The following is a 17290-nucleotide window of genomic DNA, read 5'->3' as shown; positions in this document are numbered from 1 at the left end:
TAAAACACCCATTAAAGTTCTAATGCAGCTAGCCCTCAAGTTTCACAGAGATACATTGCTGAGTTCTATTTTCCGGAGCAACTACTTCCTCTCTTGTATTGCAGATGTTATCTTAACTATCAGCCACTTGCAGCAACAACTCGGAGTTCTACAGAGAACCCGGTGACTCCAGCAAAACGTCTGCTGGCAGCTAGGAACCCCTGCCCCGGGTCTGTAACCATGGGAACAGCCAGCACGCGAAGAGGGAGATACCCTGTTCCACCGCCCTCCCTGACAGATATTGTTTCCCACTGTCTGTCCACGTGGGCGCACCGCCTCACTATTGGTCTATGCCCCGGGCCGGTGCCTTGCTCCAGCCAATAAACGGCCTGTGCACGTGCACTGTTGCGTCTCCGGATTGGTCAGCACCCCTTGATCACGCACTGCCTTCCAGCGATAGCGCTTGTGTGGAAGGGGGGGGCCGATGAAATGACTCAGTGGTCAAATACAGCCAATCGGCAGGAAGCAGGTTTCACAACTGACGTATGGACGCGCGCTGGGGGTGGGCCGTCTCGGCCCCTTTCCAGGCCCAGACAGGTTTGTTAAAGGGACAGGCGACGCGGCACGCCGGTGCTTGTTGCCGCACCGCACAGCCACGGCTGTGGCCCTCGGCTTGCGGCCGGCGCCCGTGACAGCGGCGCCGCTGGACTCGCGACCCCGGCTCCGGGCCTCTGCCGACCTCGGTGGCTAAGCCGCGTCGCCTCTCGGGATGGGCGGCGAGGCAGGGTCCGGGGCGGCCGTGGGCTGCGAGGGTCGCGTGAAGAGCCTGGGGCTGGTGTTCGAGGACGAGCGCAAGGGCTGCTACTCCAGCGGCGAGACGGTGGCCGGGCACGTGCTGCTGGAGGCCTGCGAGCCGGTGGCCCTGCGCGCGCTGCGCCTGGAGGCCCAAGGCCGGGCCACCGCCGCGGCCTCCCAGGTGGAGTACCTGAACGTGCGCCTGAGCCTGCGCGAGCCCGCGGCCGGTGAGTACCCCCGGGGCCCGGGGCGGGGGTCTCGGGGCGGGTGGGCCGGGGGCCGCCCCGGGACGGCGGAGGGCCCGGGCGCGTCGGTGAGCGGCGCTGACCGGCTCCCGGCCCGGCTTGCAGAGGCGGACAAGCGCTGGGCATCGCACTATTTTCTGGAAGCTGCGGGCGGTTGTCATGGGAACGTGCTGTTAGACTCGTAGGGACCCGAAGAGCTTGGTCCCTTCCAGCCCCAGGCGTGGAGAGCGGAACCGGCCTCTGTGCCCTTCCACTCTGGGATGCGGAGCGTTCCAGGGGCCTCCACCCCTTCGGATCCCGGAGCTCTACAGTCTCGTGGTTCATGATGATTTGGCAGAAAGTCATTTTTAGGAAGAGGGAAGTAGCTTTGGATGGGGTGTTCAAAGGAAAGGTCTCTAGACTTGGCCTTCGTAACCTGGGTTCCTTCCTTTGGGGAGCAGGGCGGTCCCCACCTCATATTGCTGTGTGGTCCCTTTGCAGCCTTTTCCTGCTCTCCCTTGCTTTCCCAAAAGGCCGTTGGAGACAAAGCCATGTGAGCATTTCCCATTACTCTTTCCTTTTCGCGGTGGTGTTCATAGTGTAGACTTTTCCAGAAAGTGGCCATGTCAGGGCCAACTACGTGGATATTGCAATAATACTAGATACAGAATTTGATTTCTTTAATAATCATGAAAAGTCATGAAATCAGTGAGACCAGTGATTCTTAGTCCTCTCTCGGCCAGAGGTTAAACCGTTTGACCTTTCTGCCTCATTAAGTTTTAGCTATTAAATTTGAAGAGTAAAATGCATTGTATCTAGACATTTAAACAAACGTTGCTGTAACTTACGTGAAGTAGAATGTGGTTGTGTCTTATCCTTTATGCCACTGCTCAGAAGCAGGCTGTCCACAGTCACATCCTCAAATTATGTGATAATCTCTCTGATCCCCAAAACTTAGGGAGGCAAACAATATTTAGAACCAAACCTCTACTTTGATGAACAAAAACAGTGTGGTAGGTGACATTTCTTACCTCCCTTCATCAGAAGGGTTTTCGAGATCACCCAGTGGTCACAGCCAGCCTGGATTTTCAAGATGGCTGCCTGGTGGGAAGAGCCATGGAAGAGAGAAGCAAATGATTTTTGTCTAAGTCTTTAAACTCCCTGAGCCCATAACTACTGAGTAAATGGATATAACAGTAAAAGCGGTTGAACCTGGAATTGACAATGAAAATTGCACTGGTAAAGTCTATGATTGGTAAAATTACAGGTATCATTTTGATTTCACAAGTCAGGTCTTATTTCTTCATTCTAATGGAATGAATCATCTAAACAAGCACAGTTTGAAAATTTTCAACTTGTTTTAGAATGTATCATAACAAATACCAGCAACACATATTTTACTTAAAATCATAGTCTTTTTTTTAATTGTGGGGGGGGGGGGGATCACCCCTGATATCTAAACTTTGGAAAAAGTGAGCAACTTCACAGTCATAGATTCTCAGGATCATTTAATTCCAAAACTAGGCTATCTTTCAATCATCTAAAGAGGTTTTTAGAAATCTAGATTTCTAAGAAATATAACCCTGGGATCTATTTTCAGAAAATCTCCTTAGATGATACTTTGGCATTGTCCGTCTAACCTTGCTATCATTGTGACTGATTTTGTTCATATTTTTATTGAGGCATTGTGACAGAAAGATAAGAATACGGAACCAGAGAGTTGGTTTCAGTTCTGAGGCAACACCAGCCATGTGACCTTAGGCAAGTCCCTCACCCGCTCACTCTTCCTGGCAGCCTCTGTCTCCGCAGTGGTCCTCTAGATCCCAGGGCTCATGAAAGCCTCTAATTATGAGCTTTGGCATAAGACCATTAGCAAATGAAAAGATGTTTCTCTCTTACATTGTAGTACTCTGTACAAGACAGAAGTAATGAGCCATGAGAGCAGAAGCAGAAATGGGCCCAGCTTGTGAACATTTGTAATTAAAAACAGTGACAAAAATTATTCCACATATTAAAACCTATGTTTATCAGTTTGTTCAAATTGCTTCGTTTCATATTTTAGCATAGTTAAGAGATGTAACTCCTGTGTTCATTTGTTTTCTCTGTGGAAGGGGAACTTCATCTTTCTCTTACCTCCATCTCCTTTCAGTAATCCTCAGCATTGCTGTTCTCAACCGGCCTAACACGCTCCCTTATGCTGTTCACTTCATCCACACCCCTTCCGCTCATCGCTCATCTCCAGTCCAGGCCGCGGGTGCTCGAAGCCTACCCCACCTGCCTGGATGCTTGGCTTCTAGCATTCTGGTCATTGCCTGTGCACAGTGTCCAACCCCTTTGTTCCCACTAGTCTGGCTGAGGATTGAAGTTACTCGTCTTTATATGGACTCCAAGTGCCTCACGTCTACGCCCTGGAACTTTTGAACTTAGATAAAACATTTTCGAACATTTGTACATACTTTGTCGTACTCTGTAATCTAAGGATTACAAATTAGACCTTGCAGCCCAGTGCTCTCCAGAGCGCTGGCATAGCCTTGAGCTTTGCCTGGGTCGCTGTGAAGGCCAGAAGCTACCCTAGGTTCAAGTGCCACAGCTCTGCTGCAGCCGTGCTGTGGCTCACAGGGCAGCTCCCCAGTCCTGAGCCTGAGCCGGGCTACGCCCTCTGTCAGTTCATCTGATTTCCTGTCCTTGTAACTGGTTATGGTTTACTTAGTCTGGAAGTCACCACCTATAAAATACTTCGGTTCAAAGGGACTTATGTCACTCTTTCTTGCTCCTCCAGTGTACTGTGCACTAAAAATTGAAGAAATTTAGAAGACTTAATGGGCCCATAATACACTCCTGTTTTCTAAAAGTGTAAGTGTAAGGCTGCAATGTTAATTGAAATATGTAGGGTCTTTAAGCTCTAGTAACTAAATGAAAAGAAATACTATTTCACTAGTGATTTCTGCCCTTCAAAAAGTTTTTTTTAATGTGTAAAACAGAAATTTTCATTTTAGTGTCTAATAACCAGGCAAATCTCAAAGCTCACTATGGCATGGTTTCTTCATCTTATTTCATCCACAAGAAAGAGATAGTAGTCTTAAATCTGAGCATGGAATGCAGGGAAAGTTTATAAGTAGTTCAAGAGCCACCTGACCAGTGCTGGAAGCCATGAGTGTACTTTGGATCCGAATTAAACAGAGTGTCTAGGCCCATTCCTGAGAGGATCTAGTGCCCCTAGTCTCACAGAGTCTGCCCACACCCCGTTTACCTTCTCACAGTCAGTGCTAATAAGCTTGTGCCTGAAATAAAGCCGAGCTGGCAGGCCAGAGCAGCAGAAGGGGCATGGCCTTGCTTGGTGATTCCCAAGCTGAACTCCCCAAAACCCTGTTCATCTTGGTACAACTCACCAGTAAATACCTAACTCTTGGCTTAGTAGCTTGTCTTGTTGGTTTGGCTGTTTTGTATTATACTCACTATTAATACTTACAAATTTTTTACTTCCTTTTCTGTCTCTGCCCAAAGAATACATAGTAAAGTTTTATGCTACACCCAAAATAAACCTCTTTCGCTAAAGTAGTTTTAGTTCTAAGTTAATATTGCCATTTCCTGTTAGTATGATAGAGTGGAGTAAATAATTTGTTTTTATATGTGTATATATACACACTTCCACATACGTGTGTATACACATGTACTGTATATGCATATTGGAGCCATGGGCTCTAGCACTTTATGGTAGTTACTTGCATAATTGTTCATTTAGAGGCCAGAAATTGTGAGTATGTGTATATATATATATATATATATATATATACATATGTGTACGTGTTACTTGTTAAAAAAATATATCTAAATGTATTTAACGAACTTCTGAAGTATACTGCATTCTATAGCCATGAAACCACCTTTAAAAATATGACTTAGATTATGAAAGTCTTGATGCTGATGCTAACTTTAGTTAAAATAAAATGCAATCTCTTTTATAGGTGAAGGCATCATTTTATTACAGCCTGGAAAACATGAATTTCCATTTCGCTTTCAACTTCCTTCTGAGTAAGTGAAGCTATATAGTTTTGTGATTTCTTTCCCTGAATTACATCCACATGAATGTTTGAGTAGAGTACATATCTTCTGCTTCTGAAGTATCCACTTTTATTCTGAATAGCCCCAGTTATAGCCATGCTTGCTTGTTCTTGTTTTTTTCAGTCTGAACCAACCTTGTAAACCATGCTTTTTTGGCTTTGTTGAAAAATAGACTCATAAATTAATATCTCTTGTTTTTTCAGACCTCTGGTGACCTCATTTACAGGGAAATATGGAAGTATTCAGTACTGCGTGAGGGCAGTTTTAGAACGACCCAGGGTACCTGATCAGAGTGTAAAACGGGAACTCCAGGTTGTTAGTCATGTTGATGTCAACACACCGGCATTATTGGTCAGTCCTTCTTTTTCTCTTCCTGCTTCCTCTCTTTCTCTTTTGCTCCATTCCTCCTTCCTTTCAATAGCGGTGTCTGTATTTAGCAAGTTCAGTGGTAGTCAGTCCTGTCACTTTCTGATGGCTTCAAAAATACAATCTGGTAACCCATAGGCATTCACTATAAATATATGATTCTAGATTGGGCAAATTACAAATTGTGTGTGTTAATACTATTGATTATGTCCCTGCTGTTCAGAGCTTCTTTTGCCAAAAAGTTACACAGGCTTGAAATGCATTAATAAGGCTTAATAACAATAATGCACACACAGAGAGTAGTTACTTTTACCAGAGGGACCACATTCACAGGACTGTGGTATTCTAAACTCTTCAATAATAGCAGGTTGAAGAACAGTAATTATGGAAGAGTATTAATCACGCTCAGCCTGTTATTGAAGCTCATGCCATTATGCTATGGATCCTTCCATTTTGCATGTCATTTTCTAACATTAAGTAAGTACATGCAGCTGCTGCTGAGATCCTTTCACTTATCATTTCCTTATGACAGATTTGGCCACATTAAAGCATTGAACTTCTAATAATCACCAGAAATACTGTAGCCTGATAAGAAAGATCAGGCTATAAGTAACAACAGCATAGGCAAGATGGGAGCTAATGAGCTGGATTCTTTTATCTAAACCCATATTATCAAAATAATATAAAATTATACCTTGTACTTTCATGATAGCTGCTAGGACCTAATGGTTCTTCATTTAAATATGAATGAATGATTTTTTTACTTCATAGAAAATACTGAGATCATTTAAACTTTTCATCATGATACGCGTGTGACAAAGATTTATTCTTTTTCTGACAGTGTTTTTAAAGACAAGGAAGAAAGCCAACAGTTGTTTAACTCCTATTTTCACATAAAAAGAGATAGAATATACTTTACTGTTTACTTCGAATAAAAGATAACAAATATAGTCAGCATAGTTTCTTGTGGCCCAAAATCACTAAGTCATTAAATTTAATGATTTACAGATCAGCTCACCTGGTCTGCAGCTACAACTTTTAACACCTCCTTAAAACTCTTTTTGAAAATTGATAATGCTAAAATGTCTTATATTTTTAAAATCTATTTGGAATTGGGAGGTTAAATATTTCTAAAGTCTTTATAATCTTTATGGCAAATTACTTAAAAAGATTATGTTTTTTCCAAAAACGAATACCAGTTATTCTTTCTGTAAGGAAAACATATTACAAGTAACTTTGGATTTTACAGAAAGCTTTGGTGTATGCATCTTGTAAACTGGGCATCTTACCTTGTGTCATTTTTCTTGATATTAAATAATACAAAATAAGATAACTGTAGTAAGGTATAATGTGTTCAATAGCCTTGCAGATCTGTTAATAGTGAATATGTTGTTGCACTATTACAGAAAGCCCCCAAACCATTCCAGGAACACTAGAAATGTCTGTCTGATATGCATCTGGAAGTAAAAAAAAAAAAAAAGGCTATTTGTTCATTCCACATAGTCAATGCCAAAACAAGTATGATATTCTGATTAATAATTTTATATTATTGCTCCTTTCACCTGATCGGTAGATAAAGTTTTTAAAAATTCTAACATGTTTTTATGCACTAATATATGTACATAAATATTGCCTTTTTGAAGGGATAGTATATCCTTTCCTAGAAATACACTGACTTCAGGGTGAAATAGATTCAGCCTGGTTTTCCTAAGAAGGAAATAAATTTTAGCACTTTGTGTTACAGTACGTCTTGCTTGATACGTCACATGGAAATATGAAAGTAATTTCTTTACAACTATTGTATGATAAGAGATGTAATTTTTAAGTTCTCTGAGTTCTCTAGAGTGGTTTAATTAATGTCATTTTATTTGAAATTTTCAAGACTCCTGTATTGAAAACTCAAGAAAAAATGGTTGGCTGTTGGTTTTTCACTTCTGGTCCAGTCTCACTGAGTGCCAAAATTGAAAGAAAGGGATACTGTAATGGTAAGCAACTTATTTGAAAGTCCAAGTGAAAGATAATTCATTTTACTGAATAATTTCCAGTGATTTTAAATAGTATGTTTAATTTCCAGTGATTTTAAATAGTATGTTTTGTAGTTTATACAATGTAGTTTATTTTAAAACATGAATGGTAAAATTCTAGCTTTAATATAAATAATTGATAGTAAATATTTTAAGCCTATGAATAGATTCCAGTGAAACTTCTAGTGTCTCTGACTTCGATCCTGTTATTTTAGGGACAAAGAGTAAAATCTGAAGAGTGGGGAGATACAGTTCCAGCTGAATGTTGCAAAACAATGCCTAGAGTTAGATCCCTCTGAAAAGGACAGTTGCAGTGGGAAAATACTGTTAGGACCCTGATTCCATGCTGGTCTGAGATACAGAAATGTATGGGCTTAGAACATAAAACATGAACAAACTGTAGGCATGTTGATATTAGAGCTACCATTTGTGAATACCCCAATTCCTAGAGCAGGTTTGGCCCCCGCTCCCAGGTTCTGGCTTGCTGGAAATGAATGTGGTATGAATAGTGTGGTGTAATGTTGTAAAACTTGGATATCCCACTGTTCTTTTATATTTGCCTCAGCTTTAATTCCTTAAAAGCAAGAGCTTTGTTCTACTGTTGGGCAGATTTTAATTTAATAGGTGAATTTGTTAATGTTGTTTATTTAATGTAGTGCTAAATCATTTATTTGTAAGCCCTACCTTAATTCATATGCCTATTGATCATTTATATATCTTTAGAACTGTTAATGTAATATTGCTAGAGTACAAAAGTGAATAATTCAATAATTAGAAAATCGTATTTACCACAAACTACAGTGAGTTTTCATTTATCTGACTCAGTATTACAACACACATTTTCCAACAGGGCTTCTCAGTTTGTTGAAGTCCAGTTGGAGCATTTTGACTTAAATCGGTAATGGCCTCACTGTGTTTTGGTGAGAATTTTTTGAAAAGTCTCTTGAGTCCATCCTGATTTTCTTTTCTTTCTAGGAGAAGCTATTCCTATTTATGCAGAAATAGAAAATTGTTCATCTCGGCTGATCGTTCCCAAAGCAGCTATTTTCCAAACCCAGACATATTTGGCTAGTGGAAAAACAAAGACCTTTCGTCACATGGTTGCTAATGTGCGAGGGAACCACATCGCCTCTGGGAGCACCGACATATGGAATGGGAAGACTCTGAAAATTCCACCTGTTACTCCCTCCATCCTGGATTGTTGCATTATCAGAGTGGACTATTCCTTAGCTGTAAGAGAGCTCTTTTTAAAATTAAAACCATGTAGAATGGAGGAATACCTGGAGGCATGTTGCTGTCAGTTCCTTATTTGAAACTGAGAAAATTGTCCTCCCGTATCACTGTTACCACCTCTTGTGGGCTGTATGAAGATTGGCCTTCGCCTTTACTAAAAATCTGTCACTCCTCCAGGGAATGAAAGTCACATAAAGGGATGGTGGTGGATTACGAGGTATCTGTCACACTGAAGATACACTTAATTTTGTGTAATTGTAAGCAGTGCCAGCTTCCATTAAAGTATGTGAAGGCCACAGGTCCCTGTCACAGAGTACTTACTGTATTTTGTGTCCTCTTCATTTTGTTTGTTCAGTTTGTTTAGTCAGGACTGTCTGCATTTGAAATGGGAGTGGGGTAGTAGTTGACAAAGGAATTCATTCCTTTCTGAAAAAAGACATCACCGGGTCAATCTCCTGTGTGGTTTAACTTACATGTGCGCCTCTCTCCTTCTTCTGACCTTTCAGGTGTACATTCACATTCCTGGTGCTAAAAAGCTGATGCTCGAGCTGCCATTAGTCATTGGTACCATTCCGTATAATGGGTTTGGCAGCAGAAACTCCAGCATTGCCAGCCAGTTCAGCATGGGTATGAGCTGGCTGACACTGACGCTGCCAGAACAGCCGGAAGGTAAAATAGTCTGAAGTTCTTTCATACTGAAGGTATATACAGAAAGTAGCCGAGAACAGGACTGTAAGGTAGTAAGTGCTCAAATGTGAGTTATTACAGCTAGTACAATTAGCCTCATTCTTCTTACGACTAAAAAAAATTAAAAATGGGACATCGAAAATTTAACTTATCCAGGACACAAAGTTGTTTGACGGCACTCAGGGATAAAATGTACATCTCCTAATGGCGATTTGTTACAGTTAAAAAGTGACAAATGGTCAAAATAAAAGTGTAGAGTGTTGCATATTTTCTGTGGCCACATTTCAGTGATAATTGCTTCCCTAGACTAGCACACTCCTCAGTCAGTGTTAGCAGTAGTTTCATAAAAGCAGGAGTAAACTTGTTTTTGTTGTGATGGGCACAAAAGCTTGCTGACTAGAGAGAAAAATGCCTTAATTTGATCTTCAGTGTAGCTAAATTTCTTATTTTTGAAGGGGTTCAGGAAAATTAGTTTTTGTGGGAATTGGTCAGCTTCAACTCCATTTCTGTTTCAGCACCACCAAATTATGCAGATGTGGTGTCCGAGGAAGAATTCTCTAGACACATCCCTCCTTACCCTCAGCCCCCCGATGGTGAGGGAGAAGCGTGCTACCCTTTGTTTGCCTGCATACAAGAATTCCGGTTTCAGCCTCCACCGCTTTACTCAGAGGTAAACAAAACAAAAGAAAATAAGACTTTTATTATGCTATTTGCCAGTAATCATTTGCTATCCTCCATTCATTTAAAGTATCTGTTGCTGGCTCATAATTAGTAAAGGATACATATAAAATTGCTTTCACAGTGGCGATAGATCATCACTGTCCATTTAGCTTGCTTTCTGGTATCTTCCTTGTGAGCTATGGCATGCATACATGGTATCATGATTGCCTTTGAGGTGTTCTATGTGGCATTGGAATACAGAGAACTTCACAGCCTATGGGGACTGGCTAATAGATAGGACTGAGCATCTTGGGTTACAGTCATCATGTAATTCAGAGTAGGTAGTAGAGTCATTTAAAAAATGCTACAACAGTAATTGCAGTCTTCTTCCTTTTTGCAGGTTGATCCACACCCTAGTGACATAGAGGAGACCCAGCCTGTTTCCTTCATTCTCTGAATGAATGTATTTCAGAAATCACTGTGTTCATCATCAAATTGGAATTCTTTCCCACCTGCCTTTTTGGGGGAGAGGGCGGAAAGATTAATTTAAGACCATAAATGAACATTCAGACTGAAGAAAATAGAAATTAAAGATTACTAGAACTTTCTAGTGGGCCAAGAAAGTGGTTGCACAAGTTTCTATGATGGCCATCTGTCACCTTGGGGAACGGGAGGACGCCATGAGGATGAAGGTGAAGCAGAAGTGCTGGTGGAGGTGGAAAGCGAGGAAGGTCTGCTGACTGGCAAGGCGGGATTCTGTGGAGTGGAAACCAGGCAAGGAAGCCTCTCAGAAGGCTTTGCAAAGACAAGCAAACGTGAAGGCAGTGTGAAGGATTCACTGGGCAGACTTGGTTTGAGAGTGTAGCCGCATAGACGTGTGCATGAAAGTGGCCTACTCTAAATACTCAGTGAGACCTTCAGATTCCAGGGTCTTCCTGATTTCCTGTCATATTACCATATCAAAGGTCAAGGTCCTGGCAAGTCCCCTTTCTTGAAATTATGGTCACATAATTCCCAATGAGGTAGTACAGTTTCCATTCTTTCAGTCGTAGGTTAAAATATACTTTCTAAATTGGCTATGCAGTATTAGGAAACCTGCAGAGGCTTCCTTGAAAAGCTTGCCACTTCAAATGGGAAAGATGATGAATTTTAACATGAAATTGTGTTTTGTTGAAAGCTATACTTTTTGCCACCTCTAAGTACTTCAACAGGATACATGTTTAGTTGTCCTCATATCTTAATTATCTGAGGGCACAGCAGAAAAAGGAGGAGGAAAGAAAAGGTTACATCTTTAGGATGCCTTGATAACCACACAGCCAAGAAAAATCATTTTCTTCACCTACCTCTAGTGGGGTTATCAGATAGCTTTTCAAAACCCTAGGCCTGCTCAACCTTATTTGAAGTTTCTGTTATTTATAGCAGCAGTCTTATCTCACCGTGCATTTAATTAGAAATTAAACCGAGGGAAAAATCTGTAAGGTTAGCATTAAAAGGAAATAAATATATGTATACCTACAGGCATTTCAAAAGAAATGTAAATTCAAAAGAAGGTAGAAATGCTACTTTAAAAAAAAGACATAAATTTAATTTCCTGTCAAGAGGCTTAAGCAGACTGGTGGCCATCACTGCATAATACATTGTTATTCCAACTTTTAGTAATTCTAGTTAAACTGTGACTTTCTTTATTGTTTTGGTGCAATATTTTGTTGTCATTTAACCTCAGGATACTCCGACCAGCAGGATTACGTTGCTGCTCGAGGTCTCAGCAGTGTTTGTACTGTCCCCTTTCCCCTCCTATTCATGTTCACATGCTCACTGGCTTTTCCATCGATCTGTTAGTGTTGTGAACTGGGAACATTTCTGGACACTAAGTGAAAGGGAGGTAGGAATTGCCATAATTGAAATTCTGGACCAGCTGATTCCTAAGGGTTTGATCCAGATACCCTGGTGCTTCCCAGGCAGATACTGTGCTCCATTTGATAAAGTAATTAGTAATTGTGTTCACTTAGAAATAGAAAAATTCTTACACAGTTAAATTTTGTATTTAAAAATCAGTCGACCATTTGATCAGGGATTTTTCTACAAACATTAAGTGAATGTGTGATTTTCACCCCTGGATGTACTTCTCATCGCTGTAACCATGAAATATCAAACACATTTCTTTCATTATAAGCCACCATTTAAAATCACAGTGTATAATGGTTATACCTGTGATTATAGTACAGTTGTCACAAAACTTACTCCTTGCTTTGGTTTTTAAAGGTCTTTTACTTTGTTTGGTCTTTTTGTATGTCTTTAAACAGGTATGTGTATTTAAGTGCTGTCCGACAGCTCATCTTCAGCTATTTATTGACTTCACAGCTATAGTTTACAGTCCATGTCAGGACATTGTCCGTGTCCACAAAACCAAAACAAAGGGAAAAAAGAGAAAGCAAACTCAGACCGTATGGACAGAAAGGAAGTTTAATTATTTGGCTCCACATAGAAAAGCAACCACTTACTGGAACCCTTCAGTAGGGTTACTTTATCTTCTTGAGTAGAGAAATTGTGAACTCTGCCCAGCAAAATTAACATTTAAGAGACTAGGCCACAGGTCTGACTTGACACTATCCATACGCCTGACCATAAGCAGGAGGGGGAAACTGCACACCTTCAAGATAGCATTGTAGGAATGTAGAAAACTACATTGGCACCCAGAAAACCTATGAATGAAGAAAACATTTAGCTGCTATTATTTTCCTCTTTATTCCCCTCTGCTCTTGTTTAGTTTGGAAAAAAACGTGGCCTTAGAATTTTCCTTTGTATGCAAAAAGTTTGAAATTGAAAATGTACATTGTTTTTGGCACACAAACTCTTTCATTCCCTGGGTAAAATTTTACTTTTGATGTTTTTGTTTTGCACAATAAGAAACTCAGTAGACAGGGAACATGTTTTTGATAAGTTAACTGTAAGAGCTTTTTTTATTTTTGTTAAAAATGTAACAGTTTAACCCACAAGCAAAAAAAGAAAAAAGATTGTATTTTATACTCTTGTTTGAACCCTGTGGGTTCCTTTTGTTAATAAAATGATTCTACTAATGCTGTGAGCCATTTGTTTGTTTAAAAGACTGATTTAAATTATCACAGACTTAAGAAAAATCAGTACTAAAAATGAAAATGTTACTGCAATTCCAATCATTTTGTTCTCATGTTATCAGAAGGTAAGGTGCAGCCCTAGGGATTCTGAGCTTATTCTTACACTGCACGTAGTTTTCCAAAGTAATCGGTTTTTAGTATTCTGTGAGGAAAAGTAACAGATGTATAAGTAAATTAAGGTACAAGGTGTGATCCAAATACACGGTGAATGTTTAAATTTTTTTAAAGTATTATAATAAAAGACACACTGGCCTTAATCCCCTTCCGCATGCTCCCCCTCACTTCAAACACACTCATCCCATCATTCTTGGCTCTTTCTGAAGCATTTCTGGAAGTCCTCTTTAGTAAGGATTATAAGGCGTGATAAAACATAAAGTGAATGCTGCAGCGAAGTCCCATCCACTGCAAAGGCATTGCAGTGCGTCCTCATCCATCTTATTCACCAGACCTGGCGCTGTGCGACTTCTCACCCTCCCTCAAAGTCAAAGTGACCATGAAAGTTAGACGATTTGAATCAGTTCAGGATGTGGAAGCAGCCAGGGCAGCACAACAAAAGATAGAAAAGAGGACTTCCAGAACTGCTTCACAAAGTGGAAAGAATGGTGGGATAAGTTTCTGAAGTGAGGGCTGGGAGGAGTGTTTCAAGGGGCATTATTGACTCTGTCACTGTAGTAATTTTTTCATCAGTTTTCAGTCATAGCACCTACATTGGTCATTGAGAGAATATCTTCGTGTATGCATAAATGATAATGGCCACTCCAAATCCCCCTGAGTTTGAGTGTTTGGTTGAGTAGAATCTTCCCAGGACTGACGTAGTAAGTCTGAGAAGCTGTGAAAGGTCCCTCACTTGGAAGCACTGACCCATGTAAACCTACCCTTTCTGTGTAAATGATGGTGGTTACCAGCACTATGATTTGTACAAGGAAGATGGGAAGATAAGTCATCTCAAGTTCAGAAAACTCATAACCTCTACCAAGTACTAAATAGCCTGGCTAGGTTGCTGTCCAGTTGTTTTTAGTCCATGAGCTAGGGTTGTGTAATAAATAGGTTGTTTCTGCATGTGCATACCTTTGTATGTACTCAACATGCATCTGAATATTTGTAATAAATACTAAGGCACAACTTAGAAGGTTGCTGTTAAAAGTTTCTGTAGTTTACATTGGGAAGATGGGGATTCTAAATTTTAGAACTAGGCTTAATACTAGGAAGAAACTAGAACAAAGTTCTCATTTTACCAAGGGAGATACCAAAAGCCAGGGAGGTGTAACCTGAGAGCTTGGCCCACATGCTCTGTGAGGTCCCTGCTTGCTCTGAAATGTCCTGATTCTGCAGCTTTAGAGAAGTGAGGAAAACAGTCATTGCTTTCAGTTACACAGCTTAGGAGTTCCAGAGCTGGATGCAAGCATACGTGAAATCGAGAGTCTTCAGTGTTTATATCTAAAATCCCTGCCTCCAGAAAAAACAGCAGTCTTTGACTAAATTGCTTCCTAAGTATGTTTAATTAGTAACTGAAATCTTTTCTTCAGCAGATCTAAGGTCTTTATGTTTTGATATAATTATAGGCTCACAAGAAGCAAAAATAGGACAGCACAGTCCCATATACTCATCCCAGGCTCCCATCTCTCAGACTCCCCTGTGGCAGTGTCTTACGTCATTGCAGTGCGCTAGAAAACCAGGACTTCGACGTCGTACAGACACCCGGTGTTTGTGTGCACTCATTTTCCTTGTACGTATGTTTGTATGTAGATCTATGACATTATCACACCGAGGTTCACAGGATCCCCACGATCAAGTCACAGAGCTGCTGCCTCACCTCAAAACACTGCAGCGGTCCCTCTATATCCCTACCCGCTTCTTCCTAGCTCCCCTTCCCATTGATCTGTTTACCATCTCTATAATTTTGTCATTTTCAGAATGCTAGATAAGTGGAATCATTTGGTCTGTACTTTTGAGGTTGATTTTTTTGTTTTTGTTTTTCTTTTTTACTCTACATACCAGCCTGTGATTCATACAAGCTGCTGCTTGCATCAGTGTTTTGTTTCTTTATACTTCAATTGAAGCATCTTAAAAGGAACAGATTACTACTTAAAACTTCATCCTGCACTTCGCAAAGAAAACGTAACAATTTTATGCACGCTGTGCTTTCCTAAATATTTTAGTTTTGCGTTTGAGAGCTACCTTTTATGTAGAAAATGCATTAACGCAGATTTACAAACTTTTAGAGGTACTTTTTCAGCTTATCAAAGTCCTGGAAATATTTTGCCTCTAAATAGCAAGCTATCACATTATAAATGAACAAGATACATGGGTGATGAAATTGTAGACAGGGAAAACTATACTGGGCTATTAGCTTCTGAATCTGAGAAATTTGAACATTAATCATGCAGGAAAAAGATGCATTTGCCTTATGTGTGTATATTACATTTTGTGAGTTTTGGGGTTTCCCCCCCCATCTCTTTAATTTCCTTCATTCACAGTCCCACTTCTTAGTACCTGATGAGATAAAAATTTCACTTGCCGAAAAAGTTTTTCACTACAAAATATATTCTATTCATATTCTTAATGAAACTATTATAAAATATGGCCTTCCTTGTTAAGAATATTACATCTTTATGGACAGCAGAACTCTCATCTTGTAGAAGTTGTCACACTAAAGGTGCTTTTCTCCAAAACCAGACCTGAGCCTGTTGGTGATGGAAGGAAGCAGTGAAACAGACATACACAGTGAGGAAGGCGAGGGGTACATAAAAAGCATTTCCAGAACATCACAAAAACCTAACTCACTCAAGTGTCTTTGGTAGAGCTATTTTTGTATTCACTAGTGGAGATTTTACACTTGCCCAGTTTTTCAAAGAACCAAGATATCTTGCTTGGACAGGAAGAGACGTGCTTCAGGCAGTATCTCCCACTTGGAACAAATAAAACATAGGTGTTTTCCTCATACTTGCAAATGTCCCCGTCCACAAACACACATGCATGTACCATGCACACACATAGGCATATGTACACATAAGACTCAACATCACATGCATACCCACACACACACACATACATTCACAGTTTTCTTTTGTTCTTTCATCTGTACCCTTTACCTGTAGGACTTGGTCTATGTCAGGTAAGAATGTAAGCTCTGTTACAAAATAAGAAATGGTTTCTTATTGCCACAGGAATCTGAAGGAAAAGAAGCATTTTCCACCAGCTTTCTTACCAGTCTGCCTCCAGACAGTAAAACACTAGTGAAGAGACATCAGGGACTTATTAAATGAGTAAACTGAGGGCAGTTGACACCAGGAATTTATTCTTTTCTTTTTGAAAAAAATTACTGCATGGTGTAATAGTTCTATCTCCACATAACCCCAGCTCCATATCTTTAATGACAAAAGGAAATAAAGAGTTCCAGACCAAAATAATAACTCACACATGCAGTATCTATTACTATAATCCTTAGATAGGTGAACTACTTTACCTTAACATGAAGATTTTCTTTTTTAAAATTTGTCTTTTCCTTTTAGCTGCCAGACACCATCTAATTGTTCATATTTTGAATGATTTATACATGAGCAGTATCTTTATACATGAGTAGTATACACGAGCAGTATCTTTCTTCACTGTCACTGAAAACATTTAGACTTCCCTGAACTGGTTTACTGAGTTGATTCAATAAAGTTTAGGGTTAGGGTAAGCTCTGAAACACAGCACACAAGAATATGCACATACATGCACATGCATACATATATGCACACACATGTTTTATTTCTTGGCTAGAGATTTTTCCCCAAAGCAAGACAACTCATCAGCAAAGCCATTGTTTATATATCTGGACTCCAGAGCAAGCACAGTTTAATATCAATTCAACCCACTACTGCAAGAACACAAAGTACAGCTTTTTTTTTTTCGTAGTTGATATGTTGTTGGTGGGCAGTAACAGGTAAGGGGTAAAGACTCATCCCAGGATACAGTGGCAGATTCCACTCACACCCTAGATCCCTGCAGTACAGAAAGCCAAAATCAAAGCCACAAGGGCCCAGGGCACAGCTGAGACAAGTCAAGGATCACATTCGCCTCCATGCAAGAAACTATACTGAGTGTGCACTATTGGAGAGCTTTGCTACAAACACACTTCAGC

At 40.3% G+C, this 17290-nt stretch overlaps 1 protein-coding gene across 1 annotated transcript; it reads left to right on the top strand.

Moving 5' to 3' along the window:
- Window positions 1-747: 747 nt before the first annotated feature.
- Arrdc4 (arrestin domain containing 4) lies at window positions 748-13115 on the top strand. Its single transcript, XM_004852706.4, has 8 exons — window positions 748-1001; window positions 4964-5030; window positions 5264-5411; window positions 7309-7411; window positions 8426-8682; window positions 9190-9352; window positions 9886-10040; window positions 10431-13115. The coding sequence occupies exons 1-8, from the start codon at window positions 749-751 to the stop codon at window positions 10485-10487; spliced, it is 1203 nt and encodes a 400-aa protein (XP_004852763.2). The 5' UTR covers window position 748; the 3' UTR covers window positions 10488-13115.
- The last annotated feature ends 4175 nt before the right edge of the window (window positions 13116-17290 follow it).

Source organism: Heterocephalus glaber, unplaced genomic scaffold, assembly GCF_053883595.1.
Source record: "Heterocephalus glaber isolate CG9 unplaced genomic scaffold, H.glaber_assembly_v1.0 deba00001531, whole genome shotgun sequence".
NCBI lineage: Eukaryota > Metazoa > Chordata > Mammalia > Rodentia > Bathyergidae > Heterocephalus > Heterocephalus glaber.
Note: the sequence above shows the minus strand (reverse complement) of the source record. Positions and strands in the feature narration are given on the sequence as shown.